Source organism: Eubalaena glacialis, chromosome 2 (assembly GCF_028564815.1).
Source record: "Eubalaena glacialis isolate mEubGla1 chromosome 2, mEubGla1.1.hap2.+ XY, whole genome shotgun sequence".
NCBI lineage: Eukaryota > Metazoa > Chordata > Mammalia > Artiodactyla > Balaenidae > Eubalaena > Eubalaena glacialis.
This window is the reverse complement of record NC_083717.1, coordinates 152,887,398-152,913,548: the sequence shown is the minus strand read 5'-3', so window position 1 is coordinate 152,913,548 and position 26,151 is coordinate 152,887,398. Positions and strand designations below refer to the sequence as shown.

The window sequence follows — 26,151 nt, the reverse complement described above, 5'->3', positions numbered from 1 at the left end:
AGCTAAGAGTTCACATGCCACAACTAAGGAGCTGGCGAGCCACAACTAAGGAGCCTGCCTGCCGCAACTAAGACACGGTGCAACCAAATAAATAAATATTTTAAAAAATATTAATACATCCTGTAAAAGCCACTTAATTCCTTATTTTGGATACAAAAAAAATGCTTGCTGTTTCAGTTTATGTCTATAAAGCAATGATATCATAACTACATTTAAACTCAACTATAACTCTTACTCAATAGTAATTCACATAACTTTAATTACGTGAGGCCACAGATTGTTATAGAAGGTCACTATTGTCACATTCTTATAAATGATATTTGATAGCTAACAAAGCTGATGGCAAAGTAGGTCCCTAATATAGTTACTTAACAGTTTGAATCTAAGAGCGTCGATAATTTACACACAGAAAATCCATTTTCTGAGATGGAAATTCTAATATGAAAACCTCTCTCAAGTTCTGGCCTGTGACTATCGCTAAAAATACAGTGTATTATTTGTGTAGTCTTCACAGTGGATTTTGCCATACCTAGTCATTCCTAACTAAACTTGGAAACAAAAATTAAATGTGACATAGTGACCAGTTCACTTCCCTCAAGGCCAGACCTGGTAACTTTTGAAAAAGAATGAAAGAATGAAAAATGAGCTTTCAAATACAGGAAGCCACTAGAAAATAAGAACAACACTATTCCATATCCTAAAATTAGAGCTTTAAAGACTTTCTGTTGACTAGTAAGTTTCGGGGTGAGGGGGCAGGCAGGCAAGGGGGAATTTCTGCTCAGTGTACACACGACACCAATGGGAATAAGGGCCAGTCCAAGTTCTATGTTACCATTACTCTGGGTAATAGTTCCAAGCTGTGAGGCACAGCTGTATGGGCCCTGCCAGCAAGGCCATCGCAGCATGCTTTGATAGCATGGGGCCCTGAAGTGTCAGGATATAGAGAAGGCAGCAGTTGTTGGCTGTGAAAACAGTCTGATACAAACCAGATGGGAACTTACTAGATGGGCAACACAAAGGAAAACAATTGGCTCATTCAACAAAGTCAGGCCCCTGCCCCAGAGAATTCACAGAAGACAATAACAGTCACCCAGAGTTGATGCAAACAAGAAACGGCCATGTGGTTACAGTTTAAAGAATTGTTTTTCCTCAGACTAAATGAAGTTTTGCTTTCTAATTCTTGTATTCATTAACTGTAGTTTGGTGTACAGGCCTTTTTGCCAAAGAAAAATATTTCATTTATACAATATATATTTTTGTGACACCAAGAGAAATATATGGCGACATAGAAATTTTATGCTGCTTCCTGTAAAGTGTTATGAACATAGGTTAAGCTATTTCAAGAAATTGGCAAATTTAGAAAATGATTTATCAGGCTGACACAGTAATTAGAAAATATCCAACATAATATTTCCATGACTTCCTAAGTCTGATTTGTTTTAACGTAGGCAGAATAACACGAAGGCAGTAATCACAGACTTTCGGAACTACATTTCTACCTACGTGATTTTTTCCTGACTTTATTAGATGGGACAGTATTATTGCAATTATATTCACAGGAAAAAAGTGCCAGTGTTCTCCATAACCTTACTACCTGAGTCTCATCACACTAAAAAGTACCTGTCCATCTTAAGTTGACAATATAACAGAGATTAACAATTAGATTTTAAGATAACTTTTGGCAATAACATTTCACTTAAAGACTTTGTAGGTATATATTCCACAACAGAGTTGTTCTGCTATTTTAAAAGACAGTAAATAGCATTCTAGCTTAAAATGATTCCCAGGTAACTGCATCTTTTTCCATTGGAAATCCCAGCACAACTTGGGCCTCTGCATTTACTACTAATTTAAAAACACACCCAAGGGACTTCCCTGGTGGTCCGGCGGTTAAGACTCCGCACTCCCAATGCAGGGGGCCCGGGTTTGATCCCTGGTCAGGGAACTCGATCCTGCATGCCACAACTAAGAGTCCGCATGCTCCAACTAAAACCCGGCACAGCCAAATAAATAAATAAATAAATATTTAGGGGAAAAAACCCCCACACACACACCCACCCCCCAAGTAAGCCTTATATTTGTAATCACTATTCTTAGGTGATGAATAAGGAGCCCATCAAAGAAACTCTGAAAATAAGAGCATTTTTCATGTACATGTTTGAACATATTTCATAATTAAGTAAACCTGTTTTGTTTCGTACTTTCGTAATAAAAAAATTCGTTTCTTAAAAGAGAAGACATGTATCTGTGGAACTGTGAAAATTACTGTGGCACTTGAGACACAACTCAGGTTTCCCAATTTGCATTTGCTGCACTAACCAGATTATTTTCATTGACTCTTCCCACCCTAAAAACTGAGGCTGAACACGTGAACACATCCTTCCTCAGTCTTCCTAATCTTAGTAAATGGCACTATCATTTGCCCAGTAAGTCTCAGACCAGAAATCTAGAAGTAATTAATCCTTGACTCTGCTTTCAATTACATTCCACATCTAATCTGCTTTAATAAGTAATTTTTGAAATAACGTTATTCCTCAGCTTTATCAGGTATATGCCATCAGTACATAGCCTGAATCTGACCACTGTGACACCTCCACTAGGGTACAAGCCACCATCACCTCTCATGTGTAATACTGCAACGGTCTTCCAGTTGATCTCCCTGCTTCCACGACTGTCTCCCTATGGTCTGTTCTCCACCTAGAAGCCAGAGGGAACCTTTTAAAAATGTAAATTAGAGTTTGTCATTCCCCAGCTCAAATCCTCCATAGGCTTTTCATCACACTCAGAATGAAATCCAAATTCCTTCCCAGAGTCTGCAGGGCTCGACATGATCTGCCTACATCTCCTATCTCATTTCCTACCACAGCTCCCTTGCACACTCCCCTCCAGCCACACTGGCCTTCTTGCTGTTCTTTGGGCACAACAAGTTCATTCGCACCTTAAAACCTTCATTCTTCCTACTTTTTCTAGATGAAACACTCTTCCCCAAATGTTTGCAAGATTTCTCCTTCCCTTCATTCTATATGGAAATGCCACTCCTACAGAGAGGACTTCCCTAACCACATGATCTAAAGGAACAAACCACTTACTTTGCTTCCTTCACTATTCATCACCCTGCTTTATGTTCTTTTAAATTGATACTAGTAGAAACATTAATACAAATTGACATAGACATTATTTTTAAAATAAATAAAGCAATACCTTTTAAAAATGTTTCACTTTTTATTTGGAAAGAATTTCATACTTGAAGAAAAATTACAAGAATAGTATAAAGAACACCTATATTTCACTTACCCAGATTCACAATTGTTAACTTCTTCCCCATGTTTTAGATTGGTGTGATATTTCCCCGTGACTACATTCAGGTTATGTGCTCAGATATCCCATCCGGAGGCACACAGTATTCATTTGTTCCTCTATGGCGATACTAATTTTGATCATCCATTCTGGGTACTGTCCTATGTTTTCCCTTTCTACTAAATGAACCAATCTATGAGGAGATACTTTAAGACCATGCAAATTTCCTGCTCTTTATTAAAATTTCCCTCTACATTTAGCATTCATTGATGACCTTTGCCCCATCTAATCTTTACTAGGATGGTTGCAAAATGCTGACTTTCCAACATTAGTAGTCACTCCACATTTGCCCGTTGACACCTGGCATTCTTCCGTAAACCTTTTATGTTTTTCACAACACTTAACATCATCTGAAATTGCTGTAAATTAATTTACTTTTTTCTATGATGTACACAAGTATGTAAGCTCTGTGAAAGCAAGGATTTCAACTGTTATGTTCACCACAGTATCCCCAAGGTTTGGAACAGTACCCAGCACATAGCAACTACTCAAGAATGAATAGAAAAAAGAAAGAAAACTGTTAACAAGGCCCTTGCACTAGATGGGAGAATAAGACTACCTAATACATTTGATCCAATAAACATTTACCGGGAACCTACCATTTAGGGTGCTTTGCTAGAGAGCAGGTGGTGCAGAGATGAATGAAACAAGGCCATTGTCTCTAAGAAATTTACTTTCTAGAGAAGGAGAGGCTATAGGAAAATAATCCTACAAGGTATGATGCAAGGGCTAAAAGTGAAGTATATACCAAATAGTACGGGCCCTTCAGTGACACAAAGTGGACCAAGAATGTTTGTTTCTAGGATGGAAAGGCGGTGAAAGAGGGCAAGGGAGGGTACAGTTCCAAGTGAAGACACTGAGAAAGGCATGGCGGAGGGGAGCTTAGGAGATACTGGTAAGTGTAGTAGGATGAGGGTTGAGAAGAAATAGAATTATGAAATGTGTGTGGCCACAAGTGACCTGAAGAATCATCAAGCCTAGCCCTCATTCTGTAGATAAGAATGAATGATCTTGCTTATTCCAACCTCATTCCCCTGCCCCCCTGCTCTTTCCCCTTCTCCCCTTTCCCTTTCCCCTCTACTATCTCATGTAACTCCACCTTTTCCCTTCCTCCTATTCCCTCCCTTCCTTTCTCTGCACTTACTCTTTTCTTCTCTCAGGATTATATCTTTCTCCCTCTCCCTTTGTCAAGAGTAGAAATGAGATGGGATCAAGGCTGCAGGTGGAAGAGTTACCTTTAAGGAGGTTTTAAAAAGCACGGCTCTTTCTTCAACCCAAAAGGGGAAAAAAGTGAAAGGATTAATGTAAAGCCATAAGAAGTTGAAGCTAGAGCAGCTATAAATGAAAGAGTAGAACTTTTGAGACACATTTGAAAGAGTAGAACTTAGAAAAACAGAAGCATATATTAAAAGAGAATTGAGGGGCTTCCCTGGTGGCACAGTGGTTGGGAATCCGCCTGCCAATGCAGGGGACACGGGTTCGAGCCCTGGTCTGGGAAGATCCCACGTGCTGTGGAGCAACTAAGCCCGTGCACCACAGCTGCTGCGCCTGCACTCTAGAGCCCGCGAGCCACAACTACGGAAGCCCGCGCACCTAGAGCCCACGCTCCAAAACAAAGAGAAGCCACCGCAATGAGAAGCCCGCGCACCGCAACTAGAGAAAGCCCACACGCAGCAACGAAGACCCAACGCAGCCAAAAATAAAATAAATAAATTTATATATATATATAAAAAAAAGAGAATTGAGGGGATAAAATTGGGATTAAGGGTTTGGGAAGAAGGGCTGGAATAGGTGCTATTTGGAAGCTAAAATCAGTATGAAATTAAAAGAATTACTGGGGAACTGGCCAAAGTCCAGTTCAAGCCGCACAGCACAGTCTGCTAACAGGTTATAATTGCACATATCACATCATCATTCAGCAGGATTTCATGACCAGGGAAAAAAATCAGAGACCCCTGAAAGCAAGAGGAATCCAGAATGGGGATTAGCACAGATCAAAGAGACACACAAGTCTTGGATGGTGATAAGACAGTATTTACATGGGTTAACCATGTAGGTCAGGCAAAATATAGGGCCCGGGGAATAGCCAGTCAAGAGAAATAGGACTGAGTAAATGGAAGTCCCAGTACAGGTGGGAGAATGAATACATGACTGAAGTGGCTCCATTAACTGATGCACTAACTACCTCACAATATCAGCTTCCTGTGCCATTATCCAAACCAGCCAGGATAGTTAGGGGAAGAAAGAGAAAAGAAGTAGTAAGTTGTATAATGGATAAGACAACTATCGCTACATACTCCAAGGAGAACTCATTATTCCCCAACATATAGGTTCTTCCACAAATTGAGGTTTCTAAGGAGAAAAGAAAATCTAGAGAAGATGAAAGGTGATAAAAAGCCATCTTAGAAAACTTAGTTCCAGCTAATTAGTACCCTACTACTTCTGAACGACATCATATAAGTCCAGGTCTTCATCTCTTCTATTCCTTAAAGGAGATGACTCTATGTACGAAAGGGAAATAAGAGAGTCAATAACTTGAATTCTCCCTAGACCAGCAATGAGAACTGTTTAAAGACAATCCCCTTAGAATTTCTTCTTCTTAAAGACATCATAAACACTGTTCAAAATCAATAAAACTTGCCTAGAAGACTTCATAGTCATAAGCTTAAATTTTAATTTGTCCCTCCCATCTCTAAACAGTGTCTATGATTCTCATTTGTACTTCACTTCTGAATCACTACAGGCTTGCTTTGGTAGAACATGTCTTCAAAAGCTGCCATTAGGCCTGAATTACATGTTTACATATGAATTACATGGTTAAAAATATGGCTTTTACTTCACCAATGTTATTTGTTTTTTGTAGCAAAGGATGATCTTGGGAGATTTTTCCCACTTAAAAAAATGTTTTAATGATTCTGTAATAAAGCTAGTAGTATTAAGTCTACCCAGATGATGTTAGACCTTTGTTTGGAGTGGGGATAGGGAAAAGGCTGAGTCCAAAGGCAAAAATTGAGGGCATTTTATATAAATAAAATCTTATTCTATGTAACATCAATAATAATAGTGATAATAGTGGTAAAAAGCAAAATTATTATGGATAAGAAACTTTAAATAAAGTATTAATTTAATAAAATAAAATACGTAAGTACAATAAAAAGGTGAAAAATGTTTGTCAGGAACACATGAGGAAGGTTTCTAGGAATGACAATGAAATTATATTGCCTTTTGCCATTAGAGTTACAGGGTTTTTTCCCTAAGAAATTTAATCATTTTAATACCTTTATGTGTACCCAATACTGCCCCTAATTTTAATCCTTACTTTTAATCAGGATGCAACAGCTCATAAATGATTACTGAGCTCTTGAGCTATCAGTTTCTCTCTTGGATTAAAAAATGAGAGAATTGCTGACAGAACGAAATTCACCAAAACAGTCACTTGCCAATAGATAGGATTATAGGTTTGAAATCATCCTGGTTAATAAGCTTCACTATACTTAATTGTCCAACATGCAAATCAATTTAAAAATTTTGTAAAAGAATTCAAGGTTTTTTTTGTTTGTTTTTCTGTTTTGTTTTTTTTTAACATCTTTATTGGAGTATAATTGCTTTACATTGTTGTGTTAGTTTCTGCTGTATCACAAAGCAAATCAGCTATACATATACTTATATCCCCATATCCCCTCCCTCTTGCATCTCCCTCCCACCCTCCCTATCCCACCCCTCTAGGTGGTCACAAAGCACCGAGCTGATCTCCCTGTGCTATGCGGCTGCTTCCCACTAGCTATCTATCTTACATTTGGTAGTGTATATATGTCAATGTCACTCTCTCACTTTGTGCCAGCTTACCCTTCCCCCTCCCCATGTCCTTAAGTCCTCAAGGTTTAATAAATATAAATTATCTTAAATATATTCACTGAAGAGTAAAAAAATTTGTTGAAAGTCACTTTACCTCCCTAACACTATATGGAACATGTACCATCTCTAGCATTTTCTCACCAACGTCCTTAAAGCTCAGAACCAATATAGATTCAACGACTATCTGTTAAAGAAGAGCTGATTACAACATGAGTATTCAAAAAAGGAGAGGTGTCCTGGAGACAGTCATGCTAATAATAGCTAATATTTTCACAGCTCTTAATATGTGTCAAGTCCTATTCTAAGTGCGCTACTACCTGTCTTCCACTAGGATATCAACCTTCTGGAATAGACACTATATTACAGATGAGAAAAGCACAGAAAGGTTAAGTATCTTGCCCAAGGTCACCAGCTAGTGAATAGCTAGCAGAGTTAGGATTTGAACCCAGGCAATCTGACCCCAGAGTACAAGCTGTATGCTGTAGTGCTTCAAATTCTACAGTAGAACAGACATCAGCATGAACATCTGGAGTCATTAAGCAATGTTTCACAAAGGGTGGTCCTTCTTCTTCTGCATCAGAATGACCAGGGGTGCTAGTTTAACATTCAGATTCCCAGGCCCCACCTCAGGCAACCGATCAGAGTCTCACGGTGAAGCCGGGGATCTGCATTTTAAATTAGAAATGCAAGAGATTCTTAAGTCAAAGTTTGAGAGACAATGTATTAGAGACTAACAAACAATCCAGGAGTAGTGCATCCTACAAGTATAAAAATATTACTTCTCTGTTCTAATTCATTCTGAATTGAAATAATCCAGCTTCTCTTTTATTTAGGGTAGAGCTGGGTTAGTAGAATAATCCATTGTTATCGTGGTTGAAATAGTCTATCTAATTTGTATTTTATTTATAGAAAACTAAAATCCTAAAAAATTTAAATGATTATTCTGTTGATTGGAAGAAAAACATCTGTAATACACTAACTTGTCAATGTTGTTAGTTTTACTTGGAGGAGGGCAGTGTAGTATAATAGAAATACTACTACACTAGGAGTAAGAAGATCAGATGCTACCACTAATCAGAATTATGACCTTTGGTTCTTGGGAGCAGAGGGGTCATCCCCAGTCCAACAGAACCAAAAGTCATAATTCTGATTAGTGGTAGCATCTGATCTTCTTACTCCTAGTTCAGTATTTCATTGATATTAAAATATAAAGATATTATCAAATCTACACTTACCTCTGTGATTATTTTGGAAGGTTAAATTTTGCTTAGTGGCTGTTGAATAAAAAGGCTACTAAGTTTAATGAATAGTTTAAATCATGTTTTACATTAATTTGGTTTCTAAAAAAAAAACAGCATAAAAACTTTAAAGTCAGGTTTCAGGAAATCTGGCTAAGAACAATAAAAGGGTTGCAGAGGTTTCTGGAATACTGGTGAGTCTTCAAAACAATCCTGGTATATGTATTTGGTGAGACAGGTTTAATATCAAAGACTTGAGAAAAATCTACGTGCTCCATACACAGTGTATAATTAATTCTACAACAATAAGAAAATTAAATAATTTCCACAATTAAAATACTCCTACATAGAAAAAGAAATCACTGTAGCACCAACAAGTGAAAATGTTATGGAAATCCTTGAATAATTTTCAGTGTCTTTTCAAATAGATTTTCCCTATCAATCCTCTTTGCATTTTGCTTATTTTTAGGGAATAGCCTTAGTTAAGCACATTTATCTCCTAGATTATATATATACATGTGTGTATATATTTCTATTTTTTAAATCAAAGGTGTAAATCCTTTCTTGTAGGAACAAACAGTTGAAATAATAATCTATGATAAAAATTCATTAATGTGCCAGAAGAGTGTCTTTTCTCATATGGTTTATGCTCCCACCTCCATCCATTCAGAAAACATAAGAAATGTATATACATAAAGACAATCAGCAAGTTGACCTAACACACTTGCTGCCATGTGTTTATTTTTTCAGCACTGTAAGAAAAAAGTGACAATTTGACAGTATGATTACATAAAGATGTTTTTTTGAATTTCATAGTATTCTAACAAATTATTTCTGAGCCTCAGTGTTTTAAAGAAATTATTCTTCTCAAACTACCCCCTTTCTTCTTCTTATCCCTTGAGAGCAGATGTTTTGTCTTATCCATCTCTCTAGCTCCAAAGCACCTTCTACAGTCCTTTACACAAAAAGGATGCTAAAAACACTGACCTAAAAATAAATGTACAATAGAATATTATTGACCCATAAACAGGAATGAAGTAATGACATCTGCTACATGAATGAACCCTGAAAACATGTTAAGTTGAAGAAGCAAGACACAAAAACCACATATTGTATGATTCCATTTACATAAAATGTGCTGAATAGGTAAATCCATAGATATAGAAAGTAGACTAGTAGTTGACAGGAACTGGGGGGAGGGGAGAATAGAGAATGAATACTAATGAATGTGGGATTTCTTTTTAGGGCAAAGAAAATTTTCTGGAATTTCCATAACTTTTTAAAAATATTAAAAACCACTGAATTGTACACTATAAAAGGGAAAATTTTACGATATCTCAATTTAAAAAAAAAAAAAGAATGAGTGAATGAATGCTCACACTATTTCTCTTTCATTTAGAGTTAAAAAATACTGCCCACTGACTAACATGTAACCCGATTTAACTTTCTCTACCCTTGAGCATATGCTTGGTTGCCCCTTCCTCTTGCTTAACTAATATGTCCTCAAAGAACGAAAAATTTTTATACTACAAAAGAAATCACAAAATCTTTTAGAAAAGTAAAAATGACTTTACATTATTCCACCATGGCTGTCTGTACCATGTCTACATTCAAAAGTTTCAACTGAAAAATGATTATAAGGAACTATTCTCATTTTTCTCCTTTTCTTCTTCCTTGTATCTTTTTACTAAATAACAGCATTAAACGTTGTTTGGTGTCAAAAGCAAATGATGGAATGAATTATCAAATTCAATTCAATGAACACATTGATCACTGACTGTATTTAAGCACAGTGCTATGTTGGGAAACAAGGTCTATTAAATAAATAGGAAAACCTATCTTAATAAATAAACCACAAAACTATCCCATATATCACTTTCTCTGAAACTTTAAATAATCAGTCTGGAGAATACAGCGATGGTAAAGGCAGCTCTTGCCACAAACTGTTAAGTCACACAAATATTTATTAAGTGCTTACTCAATAAAATGGTATAAAACAAGGAAAAGAGCATCAGCTTTGCCCTCAAGTAGATATGGGCTTGAATTCCAGACCTTCATTTGCTAAACTGTGTGCGTTGGGAAAATTAGTTAACCTTCATGAACCTTACCCTTTCTCATATAAATGCCACACTACCTGCGTGGCATGGTATTATGAGGAATAAAAGAGATAGCATAGAGTGCCTAGCACGGCTTCAGTAAATGGAAACTATTGTTAAGATTATGATTATGTTCCGGGCACCAAAGATCTGGAGGGTGGGGTTAAGGATGAATAAGCCCTTTTCAATTGGAGGTTCAGTAAGGGCTCAGGAAAATGCAGCTGAATGTTGAAGAATAAGAAGTTTCAATTCAATTTGGTAATATTTTGTAGAGGAATTTTCTGTCTATGTTCATGAGAGATAGTGGTTTATAATCTTCTTTTCCTGTAATGTCTTTGCCTGGTTTTGGTATCAGGGTTATGCTGGAAAGAATTCAGTCCTTCTGGCAGTGGCGGCCACTCTCCTCTTCCAGGCCTGCACCAGTGAAGAAGAATCTTTCCAGTCTCCTAATCTTTCTTTTTCTAGAGGTCTGTGGAGAAGAGACTGCAAGTGGGAGTGAACCACTTTTGTATCAGTAGCTACCAATGGCTCTATGCTTGGCCTTTAGCAATTCATTAAAGAAAAGGCTAGTCAAATACATCTTATCTGCTTGTATGGTGCCTGGTGTCTCTTCCTGTGACTGTGCTCTGGCACAGTGACAGGGTTCTTGTGTCTCATCTCTCGGGAGGAGAGTCTGTCTTTCCGTGGACTTCAGGCTACTTAGTTGCTCTACATCATAAGCTCTCTGATGGGTTCAAGAAATGTTATGATTTTAGAGTTTATCTGACATTTTATTACAGTTAGGAGCGGAGACACTCCACTTTCCTCCTCCTAGGTGGAAACAGAACGCCCACATTCAGCAACATTTTAAAGTGAATTTCTATTTTATTAATCAATAATAGCATGGATTTGTGAAAGACACATTTATTCAGATTACACCTTTGGATTCATGGAGTTTGGGCAGATTTATTACTCTGTGCCCCATCCCTTCCCTATCAGAGATCTACACACATGGCTTTTAAATCACTGTCATACTTTATGAGAAAAAAAATCAATTTAAAAAACTTTTAACTGTGATTTTAAAATTACTAAAATCAATCGTAATTTTGAGCTATTATAATTCAGTTATATTTCAAATACAAAGGCAAAAATTTTCATTTGCACATACGGTTAGAAATGGCTTCTAAATATATATAAGCTTTGAATTTCCTAATTCTCACATATCTAAAGTCACAATCACTGTATGTTAAGGTATAAAAGGTGCTGCGATGGCTAGGAATTAAACTCAGGACATAATGTCAAAAAAAACCTATTGTGATTTCCCACAAAAATGTAACCTGCTTTTGATAAATTAGTGCAATTACATTAGTAATTACTTTTAGCACTTTGATACATATTTTCTGAGCAACATATATCATCTACAAATAAGAAAACTGAAGAATGCTGTGATTTTCAAACAACTTTGACAACTAATCTGTCCTAGCATTTAACCATACAAGATATGTTCTAATTTTTCCCCAATGATTATAGTATAGCCTGTTTGACTTTCTAATTATTGTTTATTATGCGGTTCTTAAAATTTTAAGAGAAACTAAAGAAGAAAAATATTTTTAAAAGTGAACTATTTTAATACATCACTTTATAGAATTTAATTGTTCCTGGGTTCATAACAAATAAATGGATGGAAAACTAGTCTCTCATTTGTATTGAAGAAAGTTAACTGCACAGTGAAAGGGAAAAAAATTTTAATGACTTACTAAATTACTTAAAAAGTTGCTTTCACTATAAAACTGTTAGACACATTAATCAGGACTTAGAATCAGATAAGTGGTATCATGTGCTCAAAAATATACCCAATGAATTAAATACCAAAAGAAACGGATATTATCTTTCAGAATTCAATTCAATTTCTCTCTTTTGTATTAAAATCTGAAAGTAATAATCAAGCGGAGGAAGGAGACAAGTACTTTACAGATCTCCCAGAAGCATAGGGCTAGAACCTATGTCCTACCATATCTTCAGTCAATTTTTAATGGATGGTCACTAAACTACTGCTACTGCTAGTAAACGGCTTGATTTCTTTATATACATATATTAAACTACTATGCATTTCAAAGTGAAATACATAATACTTCTTCCTGAAACAGCCATAATTCGGGCTTCAAGTATTCTTAGAAGCATTTATCTTCCAGAAAAGATGTGGTTTTGATTCCCTTGTGATAAGGTGAATTTCCTTCATTATCTTCAAGCCCTTTGTGTATGATAGGATTGAATTCCTTCAAGGTCACTCAAAGTTGTGAAAGCCCTAGAGGATTATTTTGGCACTCTGACTCTCTTATTCTTTGAAACATTTGGCAGTGTATCAGAGCTTCATCAGAGAAAAAAATTAAATCCACAAAATTTATAGGGGAAAAAGTCATAACTGACTATATTTGCCAAGGGAATTGTATTCATTCAAAAAATATTTAGTATGGAGGTATGTATCAATTATAGAGTGAAACACTTGGCTCCTATTTAAAATGTTTTCTCTATAGCCCACTGGGTATTTATTTATCTTGGTTAAAACTGACATAGGCCTGCGGCTCTCCTAACTTCTGCATTGCATGTAAAATTAAATGAAAATAATTTTTACACATATTAAATCCAACTGTTCTAGATTCTTTCTAAATAAAACTTCCTCCTACTAGCTAACACATTGGTTTCTTTTATTTTTCTTATGATTTTTATTGACATTAAATGTTAACTGCACACTATTATTTAATGACATGTTGTAAGTCAACAAAAATTTAAATATTGCCATCTTGTGGTCAGACATTCATATACGTGAAACTGAAAACAATGTCACTTTCTTAAAGAGAGGTATTTACCCTTAAAATCTTACCAAAGATATTTTCCTATCAGGTGAGAAAAATGATCATTTTATTATATACAACATTCTCCAAGGAGACAAAATTCATTTATAATTTTAAGAAATTATAATTTTTAAAAAAACTAAATTAAATATACAGTCATTGACCATGAATGGTAACAGAATTCAGTAGAAGGACATCAAGTCAGTCCTGATATTATCTTATTCATTTGCTCATATCTATATACTGTCATGATTAATTTTTAAACACAATGAGGAAAGTGTTACAGGTAATTTTCCATAGGATTATAAAATATAATACTAACACTACTGTACCACTGTTAGGTTTTAAAAAGTGGTCAGGAGGGCAAAGTTCTGAAAAGTTGGAGCAAGAAAGGAACAGAAAACAAGCAGAAAAGTAAAAACCTAAACCTCATATAACATAATCTTAAGCACTTCCTCATTTAGGTCCTCCCCAAACTGCCAAACAGTTACATTTGTAATTATATTGGCATTCAATATATGAGATAAAAAACACAATTACAAAACTGAAGAAAAACATTCTACGGCTCAAAATACTCCTAATACTTCTACCTGGACTGTAGACAAAAGTTTTTAAACAGAAGACATCTTAATTTCTATTGCCAAATTTCAGAATTTAGGTTATATAAAATTTAAATGACGAAGAAGCAAGAAGGCAAACTAAGCACAAGGCCAACAGCTTTGCAGAAACATAAAGACAACATCAAAATGCTGTGATGCTGACTGTGGAATCATTTAGCCACACAATTTTGGTAATCAAGCAGTACAGAAAAGTTCATTCATATGATAGCATCTAACATGAGTTCTTTGTTTTTTAAGTTGTACCTGTTGATCAAATCGCCACACAACATAAATAGCCTTTACAAAGCTCCTTAACAACCATAACCATTGCCTTTATCATATTATAATTTAAAACAGACAACTATGATACAGATACAGACTTATACATAGATAAAAGACACTGACATTCAATTTTACAAGAACCAAAAGGTAAGATTAAAATAAAAATACTACCTAAGAGTTTTTAAAATCCATTAGAAATAGTGTTTATTGGTAAAAAGAACAAATATACACTCAAATACAATACCAGATTCTTTACCCCAAAGGGCTAAATCAAAGAAAACAAAAAAAACCCTAGAGAATAAGAATAAAACTTATATAAAAGAATTCTCATTATATATGTGTTCAATATCACAACATATATCAAACTCTTATATTATTACAAGGAAACAAATCTTACCTTGTTGCTGTGAAAGTGAAATATCACATTTATTTCTTACACGTATTAAACGACTTTGGACTGGCTTGTGTTCAACTTGCTTAACATCTTGGTCTTGTTTTTGTTGGTACTGAAGAATTTAAGACATGAAGTCATAATATTATTTTTTAAGTTACTTTAAAAAGATCTGAGCAATTAAATTATTTAGGTGTTTATTATATAAAATTTGAATATCATGCATGCTTTCTAACTACCAAATGGGTGATGGAGTACATATTACTAAAGAAAAGATATTGCAAATAAAATCTTTCAAAAGATTTGGGTAATAGACACAGATTTCAGATATTCAAATCATTTCTATATTTCCTAGAGAATTCAGAGCTACTTATAAATCAACTATTCTAGATACATACATGATGGATTTAGACAGGATAAAAACTTAATTTGACTGTAAGCACTTCCATATAACCATTTTTGCATAAAATGAAAATCTGCATAATGTACTGCAATTTTCAAAGAGCTTTTATATATAATAACATCACTGAATTCTCACAAGTGTTGAGTAGGTATTGTTATCCTCCTTTGCCATTCAAGAAAAGTACACGCTACCATAAGCCCCATCATCTCTCTTCCTTACAACCACCTAACGAAATTTGAAATTTACAGTAGTCACAAATTCCTTCACAATCACACATTACAAATTGTGATGACTTTAGCCATTTTCTTTCTCCCCTTTCCTGTTTTATGAGCCTAATTATGAATGAGTCTCTGAAAACAACTGTCAGATATAATTTGACAGGAACCTAAAAAGGTATCTCTGAACTCTTAACAACAGATACAAGCAGAGGAGAATCTGAAACACCTGTCCACATGGACTCAAATGTAACCACTCCAGTTCTGGCAGGTACTTATTTATCTACAGGTAAAAATGAGTAGCTTTAGACTGCAATAATAACAACTAGCCTCACCTCTGGTCTTCTAAGTTTAGAGCCATTAGTCATATAGGTTTCTTCCCTGAAGGAAATATTATTTTGGTGTGTATTTCTAAGATGGGTACTATGACTCTTTTGTGCTGCTTCAATTTAGAACCTTCCTACTGGCTCCCTTCCTTAACCACAGGGATTAAGAGCTGAGTATTGTGGAGCTAAACTGCTTGTGTTCAAATTTGGCTAAGTCATTATGTAGCTTTGACCTTGGGTAAGTTACTTAACCCCCCAATACCTCAATTTTCTCATTCATCAAATGGGGATGATAATAATAATAACTACCTCAGTAGGTTGTTAAAAGGATTAAATGAGTTAATACATAATGAACTTAGAACAGCCTCTGGCAGAGTAAGCACTATAAACAAGTGTGTGCTAGTATTAGTACTAGCCATATTTCTCTGTTAATAAAGGAAATCTAACAAATGAATTTTTCTGAAGCCATTCTTCTGGTAACACTTTGCAGTTTTATTTTAAAACAGGCCAATAAATAAAGGAGAGCAATCTTTCTTTTATTTTTTAGAATATCTTTATTGAGGTATAACTGATAGACAATAATCTGCATGTATTTAAAGTATATCATTCGCTAAGTTTTGACATATGTATATACCCATGAAGCCATCATCACAGTCAAGATAATATGATGAACATATACACCAAGCTCAAAATAACCTGAATTCCCTCCTATAACTATAGATTAGTTCGCATTTTCTAGAATGTCATGTAAGTGGAATTGTAAAGTATGCACTATTTTTGGGGGGTGGGGGTTCTGGCTTTTTCCCCTCAACACAACTTTTGTGAGAATCGTCCATGTCACTGTACGTATCAGTAGTCCATGGCTTTTTTTTTTTTTTTTAAATAAATTTATTTATTTATTTTTGGCTGCGTTGGGTCTTTGCTGCTACGCGTGGGCTTTCTCTAGTTGCGTAGAGCGGGGGCTACTCTTCGTTGCGGTGCGTGGGCTTCTCATTGCAGTGGCTTCTCTCGTTGCGGAGCACCGGCTCTAGGCGCGCGGGCTTCAGTAGTTGTGGCACACAGTCTCAGTAGTTGTGGCTCGTGGACTCTAGAGCGCAGGCTCAGTAGTTGTGGTGCACGGGCTTAGTTGCTCCATGGCATGTGGGATCTTCCCGGACCAGGGCTCAAACCCGTGTCCCCTGCATTGGCAGGCAGATTCTTAACCACTGCGCCACCAGGGAAGTCCGTCCATGGCTTTTTATTGCTAAGCAGTATTCCATCTTATAGATATGCCACAACTTGTACATTCAGCAATTGATGAATATTTATGTTGTTTCCAGTTTGGGGCTACTACAAATAAAGTTGCTATGAACATTCATGTGCAAGCCTTTGCTTAGACATATGTGGTAGTTTCTCTTGGGTAAATAAATACCTAGGAGTGAAATGTCTGGGTCATATGGTAGATGTACATTTTATCAATACTTTTTTAAGAAATTGCCAAACTGTTTTCCAAAGTGGTTGAATCATTTTACATTCCCAACCAGCAGCATATGAGAGTTTAAGTGCTCCACACCCTTGCCAAAACTTGGCATGCTAGTCTTTTTAATTTGAGATGTTCTAATGCGTGTGTAGCAGTATTTCACTGTGGTTTTAATTAGCATTTTCCTAACAATTACTGATGTTGAGAATCTTTTTATGTGCTCACTTGCCATCAGTATATCTTCTTTGGGTAAGGTATCTGTCCAAAGATTTTATCCATTTTTTAATTGGATTGTTTGTTTTCTTAATATTGAATTCTGTGAGTTCCTTATATATCCTGCATATAAGCCTTCTACCAGATAAGTGATTTGCAAATATCTTCTCCCAATCTGTAGCTTGTCTTTTCATTCTCTTAACTGTGTGTTTTGAAGAGCAGATGTTCTGGTTTTTGATAAGACCAGTTTATTAATTTTTTTTCTTTCATGGATAGTGTTTTTGGTGTCATTTTTGCCTAACCCAAGGTCACAAACAATTTTTCTTTTATTACAGAATTAATTAACAGATATTTATTCATTACTAGTTTTTTCCTGATGTTTGCTTGGTCACAGGTTATTAATACTGAACCCTACATAATAGTGTGTTCCATAAGCAATCTTTATTTTATATACTTTTGGCTTTCACCCTCAACACCATGCAATGCAACAAAATACCATACCATGATGACTATTTATTGAATAAATTAATCTACAGTGAGATTACACAGATTAAAAAACTGTATTTAATTTAACATGAGCATTTTTTTTACACCTTGGAGAGTAATTATCCTACTTTTTCAGTACACAAGATTGCATGGGCCATTGGCTTAACTCAGTATAAAATATCTCATGCTTTCACGGTAACACACTTCACGAATTTTAATAGAATAAATATTTATTGAGTACCTATTATGCACAAACTACTAAACTAGATAGTGCATGGGAATATAGAGGTGTAAATGATAATAGCTATCTAACTCGGTAATAGGCATTTTTACATACATTATTTTAATCTTTAATTTAAAGATGAGGAAATTAAGGCTTAGAAAAAGGCTAAGTATGTATTCAAGGTCACAGCTAGAGATTGGATGAGCTAATATCTATAGCCAGGCTTGAGTCAGTGAAAAAAGGAGGCATGATTCGAGGCTGTCTGACTCCAAAGACTGTGCTCTTGACACTGTTCTATGCTAAGGCAATATTGTTACCATTCTGATTTAAGTAAAGTACAAGTGCTATTAATCGGGTACCTGAGGAAAATCTTCAGCTGCCACTGATAATTTAACATCATCTTCTTGTGTTGTCAGAATTTTTGTGGGAAGGGCAAGGTGAGCATCTGGCTGCAACTCCAATTCTCCCAAACTCATTGGACCATGACTAGCACATAAATCTTCATAAATATCATCTGTTATCAAGTATGTAAACAAAAAGTTAAAATAAATTATTTCTTAGAAAAAGAAAAATTGGCTAAAATTACCAATATTTTTTACCTGCTGAATTAGAAGTACTTCAACAGAAAATACGTGTCACCAAGGCTTCACTGCAATTAAAACCAAAGCTCACAGAGAATGCAAAAAGTACCTATGTTCAAACAAATCTATGGACTATTCTAAGATTCCAATCAGCAAGCTGTTCACGCAGTCCACACCCAACACCCACTCCTACACACCAACTCCTAACACTCCAGATTACCTTTTCTATCAATAAGAGTCAATAGAATACTTTCCATCTAAAATGTAATCTTAAATCAAGGGGCAATCTCCTGACTAGAAAATGTTGGTATTGCTTAGTTCTGTTCTGGTATTTTTCTTCAAAAGATCAAGCTCCTCTTTTCCTCATCCAAATGACATCTCAATCAAATCAATAAAAAGAAGACAATAAGAGCAGAGATAAATATTTATCTAATAATATCACTGTACATTTACATTACATTTTATACTCCAAGCACTTTCACATATATTATCTCATTTAACTTGAATCTCACAATCATTCTGTAAGGCAGGAGGATCCGATGGTTTTATAACTGTCTTTCCCTGTAAGGCTCAGGGAAGTTAACTGTCAAAAAATCAGAGCTAAGAGGTGAAAAGGAACTAAAATCCTCATCTTTCAACTCCTAGTCACTGTTCCTTATTTCACATTCTTGCTAAATTATTTCTAAGAAAATTGTTTTTCCTAATTAATGGTCACCTTTTAAATATAGCACAATGCAGTCTCATTTTAATCAGTAGAAATAGACCTGAAGCACTATACATAAATTGTTTTAAATAAAATGATATTTTAAAGACCCCACAGGTATTTTCCATTTAAAGGCAGTATGTTGACAATTTCTTAGGTTTAGCAAATAATCACTCTCTGATTTTTTTATGTTAACCTATATTTTTAGGTGGGTTTTACATAAAGCAGAATACATACACTGACTTTTAAGTTTTACCTTTCCAGAATTTGATCTACACAAAACAATTTCTCAAAATTATTACCTGTTTTATTCTCATTTTATTTATAAGATTAATTTAAATAATTGTAATAACATCCATCATTCAGAGCAAGCATTGTTCCAAGCCTCATATTGGCCTTTTTATATTCTGATACGGCTTTTTCTATTCCTATGTCACTTTTCCTACATTTTCTTAAGACTGGCAAATGAATTAAGATAAAAGAATTCATACATACATAAAAACTTTTTGTACTGATTATATGATTATATACCTAGAAAGCCCTAGAGTCCCTAGTGAGGAAAAAGAATTTTATTAGAATTAATAAGACAATTTGGTACTATGACTGGATACTAAAAAAATATACAAAAAAACATTGGTTTCTCTCTATATTATGCAATATGCACTTAGAAATAGAAAAATAATCTTTTACTATAGTGACCAGAACTGTAAAATAATTAAGAAAGGTATAGAAAAAGAAAATGAAGAAAATTATGAAATCTTATTGAAGAGCACAAAACAAGATCTGGACAAATAATAAAATACATAAAATGTATTTTTATACATACATATAAAAATGTCAATTCTTCCAATATTAATACATAAATTAGCACAATTCCAATCAGGGTGATTTTTAATTGAAAAACAGAATTTTAGAGTTTACATGGAAGAATAAATGCCTGAGAATTGTCAAGAAAAGCAGGAAAATTTATTTTAAAAAGTAAACTTGCCCTATCAGATAACAGAATGTACCATAAAGACACAGTAATCTAATGTGTTTTAGATCCTAAGGAATCTAGAATACTTAGAATAAAGAATTGAGGAAAAAAAATTCCTATGTCTATGAGAATTTAATATACAAATTGGTTGATATTTCAATTCAGTAGGAAAAAGATACATAATAATTGGCACAACTGACTACTTATCTGGAAGAAAATCAAATTGAACTTCTACCTTACACCACTTGCAAAAATAAATTCCAGATAGACTTAAATATAAATATATACTAAATAATGAACTTGCCAAAAGAATCTGAGACTACAGGTATAAGCTTGTATTGGGGGAAACCTAACCACGTGATGAAAACACAGGAAGTATAAAAGATGTAAATAACTCTATAAAATTTTTTAAATTATATGGAAAAGAATATAAATAATGTCAATGAACAAAGTACAAATTTGGGAAAAGACATTTGCAATACAGATGATAGAAAATATCTAAAATACAGAAATAGGTCTTACAAAGTTACAAGAAAAACTTAGAACCTAACAGACAGGGGAAAAACTTAAGTAGGTAATTCACAGAAGAGCAAATACAAATAGCCAACAAACATAAACTCAGCAGTAGTCAGCCATATCTTTATACTTTAACTGACAAAAATAAAAATAGTAGTAAACACAATTTCTGGAAGGGATATAGGGGGAAGGTTGTAATATATTACTGATAAAAATAAATTAGTTTAAATTTTTAAGACAGCAACTTGGTATATCTATTTTAAATTTTTAAATATATTTTCCCTTGGGCCCAGTAACTACTTCTGGGAAACTATTCCCTAAATATAAAATGCAGCAATATGTTAGGATACACATGTGTGAATATTTACTTTAGCACTGTTTATAGTAGGGGCGAAACGATAATAAAGTAAATATTCATCAACAGAGCAATGACTGAATACATTATTGGAAATCCACACTAAAAGTGTATAAAAAGTCAATAAAAAGATGAATTTAAGCACTGCTACTTGACGTGGAGTAATTTCTGCAGGGTTTACTGGGTGAAAACAAAATGCAGGCGAGTGTGCACGACACAATCTCAACTTGTAAAATAACAACAAATACACACACATCATATGTACCTATCATGTATACTGTACGTGTGTGTGTATATAATTATTATATATGCATAAGGAAAAAAACCCAGGAAGGTTACATACCAGAATCTTAACATGAGTTAAGGCATAAAGTGGGACAGGAGAAAATGTGAGGAGGAGGGGTAGATGAAGAGCACTCAAAAAAAGAGTCTATAACTTAAAGTAATATATGATATAATCATATTTTATTTTTATGCAAAATGATATGTGGCTGATGTATGGGTGTAAAGAAAAAAATTAATTAAAAAAGACCCAAGGTAGATTGTGATAAAAGAAGAAAAAAATTAAATATAGAAACCAAGAAAGTATATAATCAAACATCTCCCAAAAGCATTAAAAGTGCATAATAGCTTTCAGCCCATATAGCACCCTATCACTTAACCTATATTTACTGACTCTGCTACATACTCTGCTAGATGACAGGGCTATGACAGTGGACAAGATAAAGTCTCCATTTTCAAGTGAGATTACAAATCAGTGTGATAAGAGCAACATTAGGCAGGCGACATTAGAGGACTACACAGAGAGCATATTTGACGGTACCTAACCCAGTGATAAGGGATCAGGAAAGGATTCCATGACAGCAATCACAACAATGTTGAACTTGCTGTGTCACTTCTAAAAAGTATGCTCATTGAGTGTAATGTACGTTAGTTAGCCCTTTGTAAGAGGGACACTTAAAGTATTATTCCATTCAAGACAAATTTAATTAATCATAATTTAAAATCCCTAATTTTACTTTTCTAGAATCTTACTGCTTTGAAAAAGCAACCATGGTAGACTTTCAGAGAAGACTAAGTCTGCCTGAATTGCCAGTGCCAGCAGCAGCTTTGGTTCTTGCCTGTCTAATAAATTATTCCATTTGTATGAAACCCAAAGGTACCTCAAATTCCGCATAGATGAAACCCCACTCATTCTTATTTCCTCCTAATTCTGTCTTTCCTCCAGAATCCCTCCCTCCCTCAGTGAATGGAAATACCATCTATCCAATCATTCTAGCCAGAAACCTGGAGTCATCTTAGACCCTCCCTTCTTTTGCACCTCTCATATTCAACTAAGTCTTGTCCACTCTCCTTCTCAAATGTCTCTCAAGTCTCCCTTTTCATATTTCTTCGCTGTTGAATAATGTCTCACCAGGTTTACTTTAATAACTGTCTAAGCCAGAGGCTCCTTGCCTCCAGCCTTAATCCTCTCCAATCTATCCATCACACTGCACCTCACATGATCTTGCTAAATAAAAGGTAAATATGATCATGTCACTCATTTACATACAATCTTTAATGGATCTGTGAATATCACAAAACATTCAGAATTGACAGAAATTCAAGACTGAATTTTCCATGGGCACAAATATAAAGTAAGATTGGAATTACTTGCCGTTTTGCACACAAACGAATCTCTACTGTCTTAGAGTAAATCCAAAAACCACTTGATATTATTATCTATATCCACCTGGTTTCTGCTACTGTTCCAATCCCATTGCATCCTAAACTCTAATTCACTGATAAAGTACTTACATTTCCCCGCTTAAGTTTCACTGTTTTTTTTTCTTTAACTTTATCCCCTTGTCTCATTGCATATTCTGCCTCGGAGGTTTCTCTTACACTTACTACACAGCAAACATCTATTCGTCATTGAGAACTCATTTCAAGTTAGCTCCTCACACATGAAGTCTTTCCTGATTGCCCTCCCCAGTTACAACTGACCTGTACCCCCATCCTATACAGACTGCTTCACAATAACTACAGTAATTTATTGCATGCTTTTGCCTTCTCTCTACTACCTCTACTAGAGAAAAAATTCATTATGGATAAGGCCTTACCAGGTTTTATATTCCTACCACCTAGAATGTGCTTAGAGCAGAGCAAGCACTCAAAAAATATTTTCTGAATAAGTAAATGAATAAACTGGAACGTGCTTATCACACTTCATCATCTGGCTAATTCCTCTAAGATTCAGTTTCACATTGGCTCTTGTGGGAAACCTTCTCTGAGCTCTCATGTGTGGGCTGTTCCTCCTCTGCACTCCCAAAGCAGTCTGTGTTGTTGCATTAATCACACAATATTAAAGTTGCTGTCTCATATTCTCCTACACAAGTTTGTAAACTTCCCTGAGAGCAGATGTCTATTACCTCTGCATCTCAAGACCCTAATATTGTACTAATATATTGGTATTGAGTACACAGTAGGTACTCAATACAAGTTTTCTGAGTAAATGAAGAGCTATAATTGGTAGTAAGTCCCAGAGTCCTCACAGTTTGTTCAAAATACCAGTTTACACTTTAGGGTTCTCAAGACAATTCTTCAAACCTTATTTAGCATCTTTTTGTTGCTCAACCCAACCTGAAAGCCTCAGAATTAGAAACAGTGGTAGGGGACTATAGGTTGCAAATAGGATGCTTTCTGAAAATGAGCAGGGGTGGGGACAGGCAAGGTAAGAATAGCTGAGCCTCTGTAAACAAAGTTACTAAAAATCAACATGAAAGGCATGAGATTAGCCAGGAGCAGAAATAGTGATACACTGGGACTCATTCTTCTACAGTAAACATAATGTAACAAAATACTTAAAGCAAGAGGAACAAACTAGCTCTCTATAGGCACCTTCCTTTTAAGCAACTGTGGATAGTTTCTGGTTCCATTAAATACACTGGAGAAGGTATTAATATTTTTACATTCTCCAAGCATTATTAAAGATAGTAACAGTTATCACGTGCCAAGCACAGTGCTAACTATTTTATGTGCATTGTCACCTACTACCCACCCCTAATAACCTTAGGAGGTAGATATTGTTTGTGGTAAGCAGCCTCCACGATGGTCCCCTAACATCTGGGTCCTGGTATTCACACCTTTCTGTAGTCCCCTACGATATTATTCCAGGATTGGTCTGTGTTATCAACAGAATGTGGCAGAAGTAATGGCATGTCACTTCTGAGACTAGGTTATAAAAGACATTGTGGTTTCCATCTTGGTTGCTCACTTTCTCTCAGATCATCCACTCTGGGAAAAGCCAGTTGCCATGTCATGACAGCTCTATAGAAAGGTTCCAGTAATGAGGAACCGAGGCATCTTGCCAGCAGCCATGTGAGTGAGCTTGGAGAACAGATCCTCCAACCCTACCTGAAGCCCTCATATGACTGCAGCTCTAGCCAACAGCTTGACTACACCCTCATGAGAGATCCTGAGGACCACGCAGCTAAGCCACTCCCAGATTCATGACTTTTAGAACTGTGTGAGATAATAAACGTTTGCTGTCTTCATCTGCTAAATGTGGGGGTAATTTGTTACATAGCAATAGGTAACTAATACATTAATATTATCCCCACTTGATAGATGAGGAAACTTGGGCTCAGAAAGATTGTTACTTGCCCAAAAATACAGAGCTGGAATTCAAATTGATTTCTGAAACTCCAAAAGCTCAGACTCTTAGCCACTCTGTCATACTGACACATCTATATGCTCAATCTTACGCCACATTACTTATTATTTTTTCCAATTAAATTAAATAAATATCTATAGCGTGCCTACAATTAAAAATGAACTGTACTATAGGTAATCTGCTAGGTGATACCAGGGTATAAGGAGGGGCTAAACAGGATATATCCTCATGGATTTTATTCTGTAACATTTATTATTTATTTATTTTTATTTTCTGTAACAATTTAACAAGTACCTCTTTGTTCGCCAAGTACCAAGCAGCTCTCAAGTGATCTGCGAGAGCCATCTAGTGTCAATTCTATTTAATTGCACTCTGCACGGTTAGCTGGATACAAATATAGAAGTCATATTTTAATGCCACTTTGAATCCTAATTTTTAAAAATGTAAAAAAACTAATACTCTTACTATGTGAATAAAATAAATAATTCAAATATTAATTTACATTTATTCCCATAGAAAATTCAGTCTTGAATGTCTCTCAGTTCTGAATGATAAGGTGTTCGCTCATACTCTGTGCCAATGTTTTTCTAACTTCCGGCATCTCCTCTTCTAACTTCTGGCAAATCTGCATACCTCCAGAAGTTCTTTCCATTTAAGAGAATGCAGCAATGGGCATGAGAAAATCAATAAATGAAAATATAGTTGATCCTCGTTAATCTGAAGATTCCATTTTTGCAAATTCACCTATCTGATAAAATTTATTTGTAACCCTGAAATCAATACTCACAGCACGTTTGCAGTCATTTGTGGACAGGTGTAGAGCAGCAGAAACCTGAATCACCCTACACACACTTCAGCAGATGAAGTTGAACACGGTACTGCTCTGCTTTCTTATCAGCTCTTACACCGTGAACAAGTGTTCTTTTTTGCTGTCTATTTAGTGACACGTTTTTCACATTTTTGAACGTTTTGTTGGTGATTTTGTGGGTGTTTAAAATGGCCCCCAAACATAGTGCAGAAGTGCTCTCTAGTGTACCTAAGTGCAAGAAGGCTGCGATGGGCCTTACAGAAAAAATATATGTGTTAGATAAGTGTCATTCAGGAATGAGTTAAGTGCTGTTGGCCGTGAGATTCAATGTTAATGAATCAACAATATATATTAAATAAGTGTCCTTAAATAGAAACACACATAAAACAAAGTTATGTATTGATCAACTGTCAAAAATGTTATAATCAGAGGCTCACAGGAACCTAACCTTGTATTTCCCCTAGAAGCAATGGCTCAGTATTTGCTAATTCAATGTTTCTGGTGACTCTATAGGACATAAGTACTATAGATAAAGAAAATCAACTACATATGCTAGAAATTGGTATTCTCTATTCTACTCTTA

The 26,151-nt window shown here is 35.2% G+C and overlaps 1 protein-coding gene across 2 annotated transcripts in view; it reads right to left on the bottom strand.

Annotated features, from left to right (window-relative positions):
- KIAA0586 (KIAA0586 ortholog) overlaps positions 1–26,151 on the bottom strand; it is a 112,801-nt gene that overhangs the window by 14,021 nt on the left and 72,629 nt on the right. For both annotated transcript variants that reach the window (XM_061182612.1, XM_061182613.1), the window contains exons 29-30: positions 18,334–18,488; positions 14,656–14,764 (exon numbers count right to left, since the gene is read on the bottom strand). In XM_061182612.1, the coding sequence (XP_061038595.1) occupies positions 14,656–14,764; positions 18,334–18,488 (264 nt within the window). The remainder of the gene's footprint in view (positions 1–14,655; positions 14,765–18,333; positions 18,489–26,151) is intronic.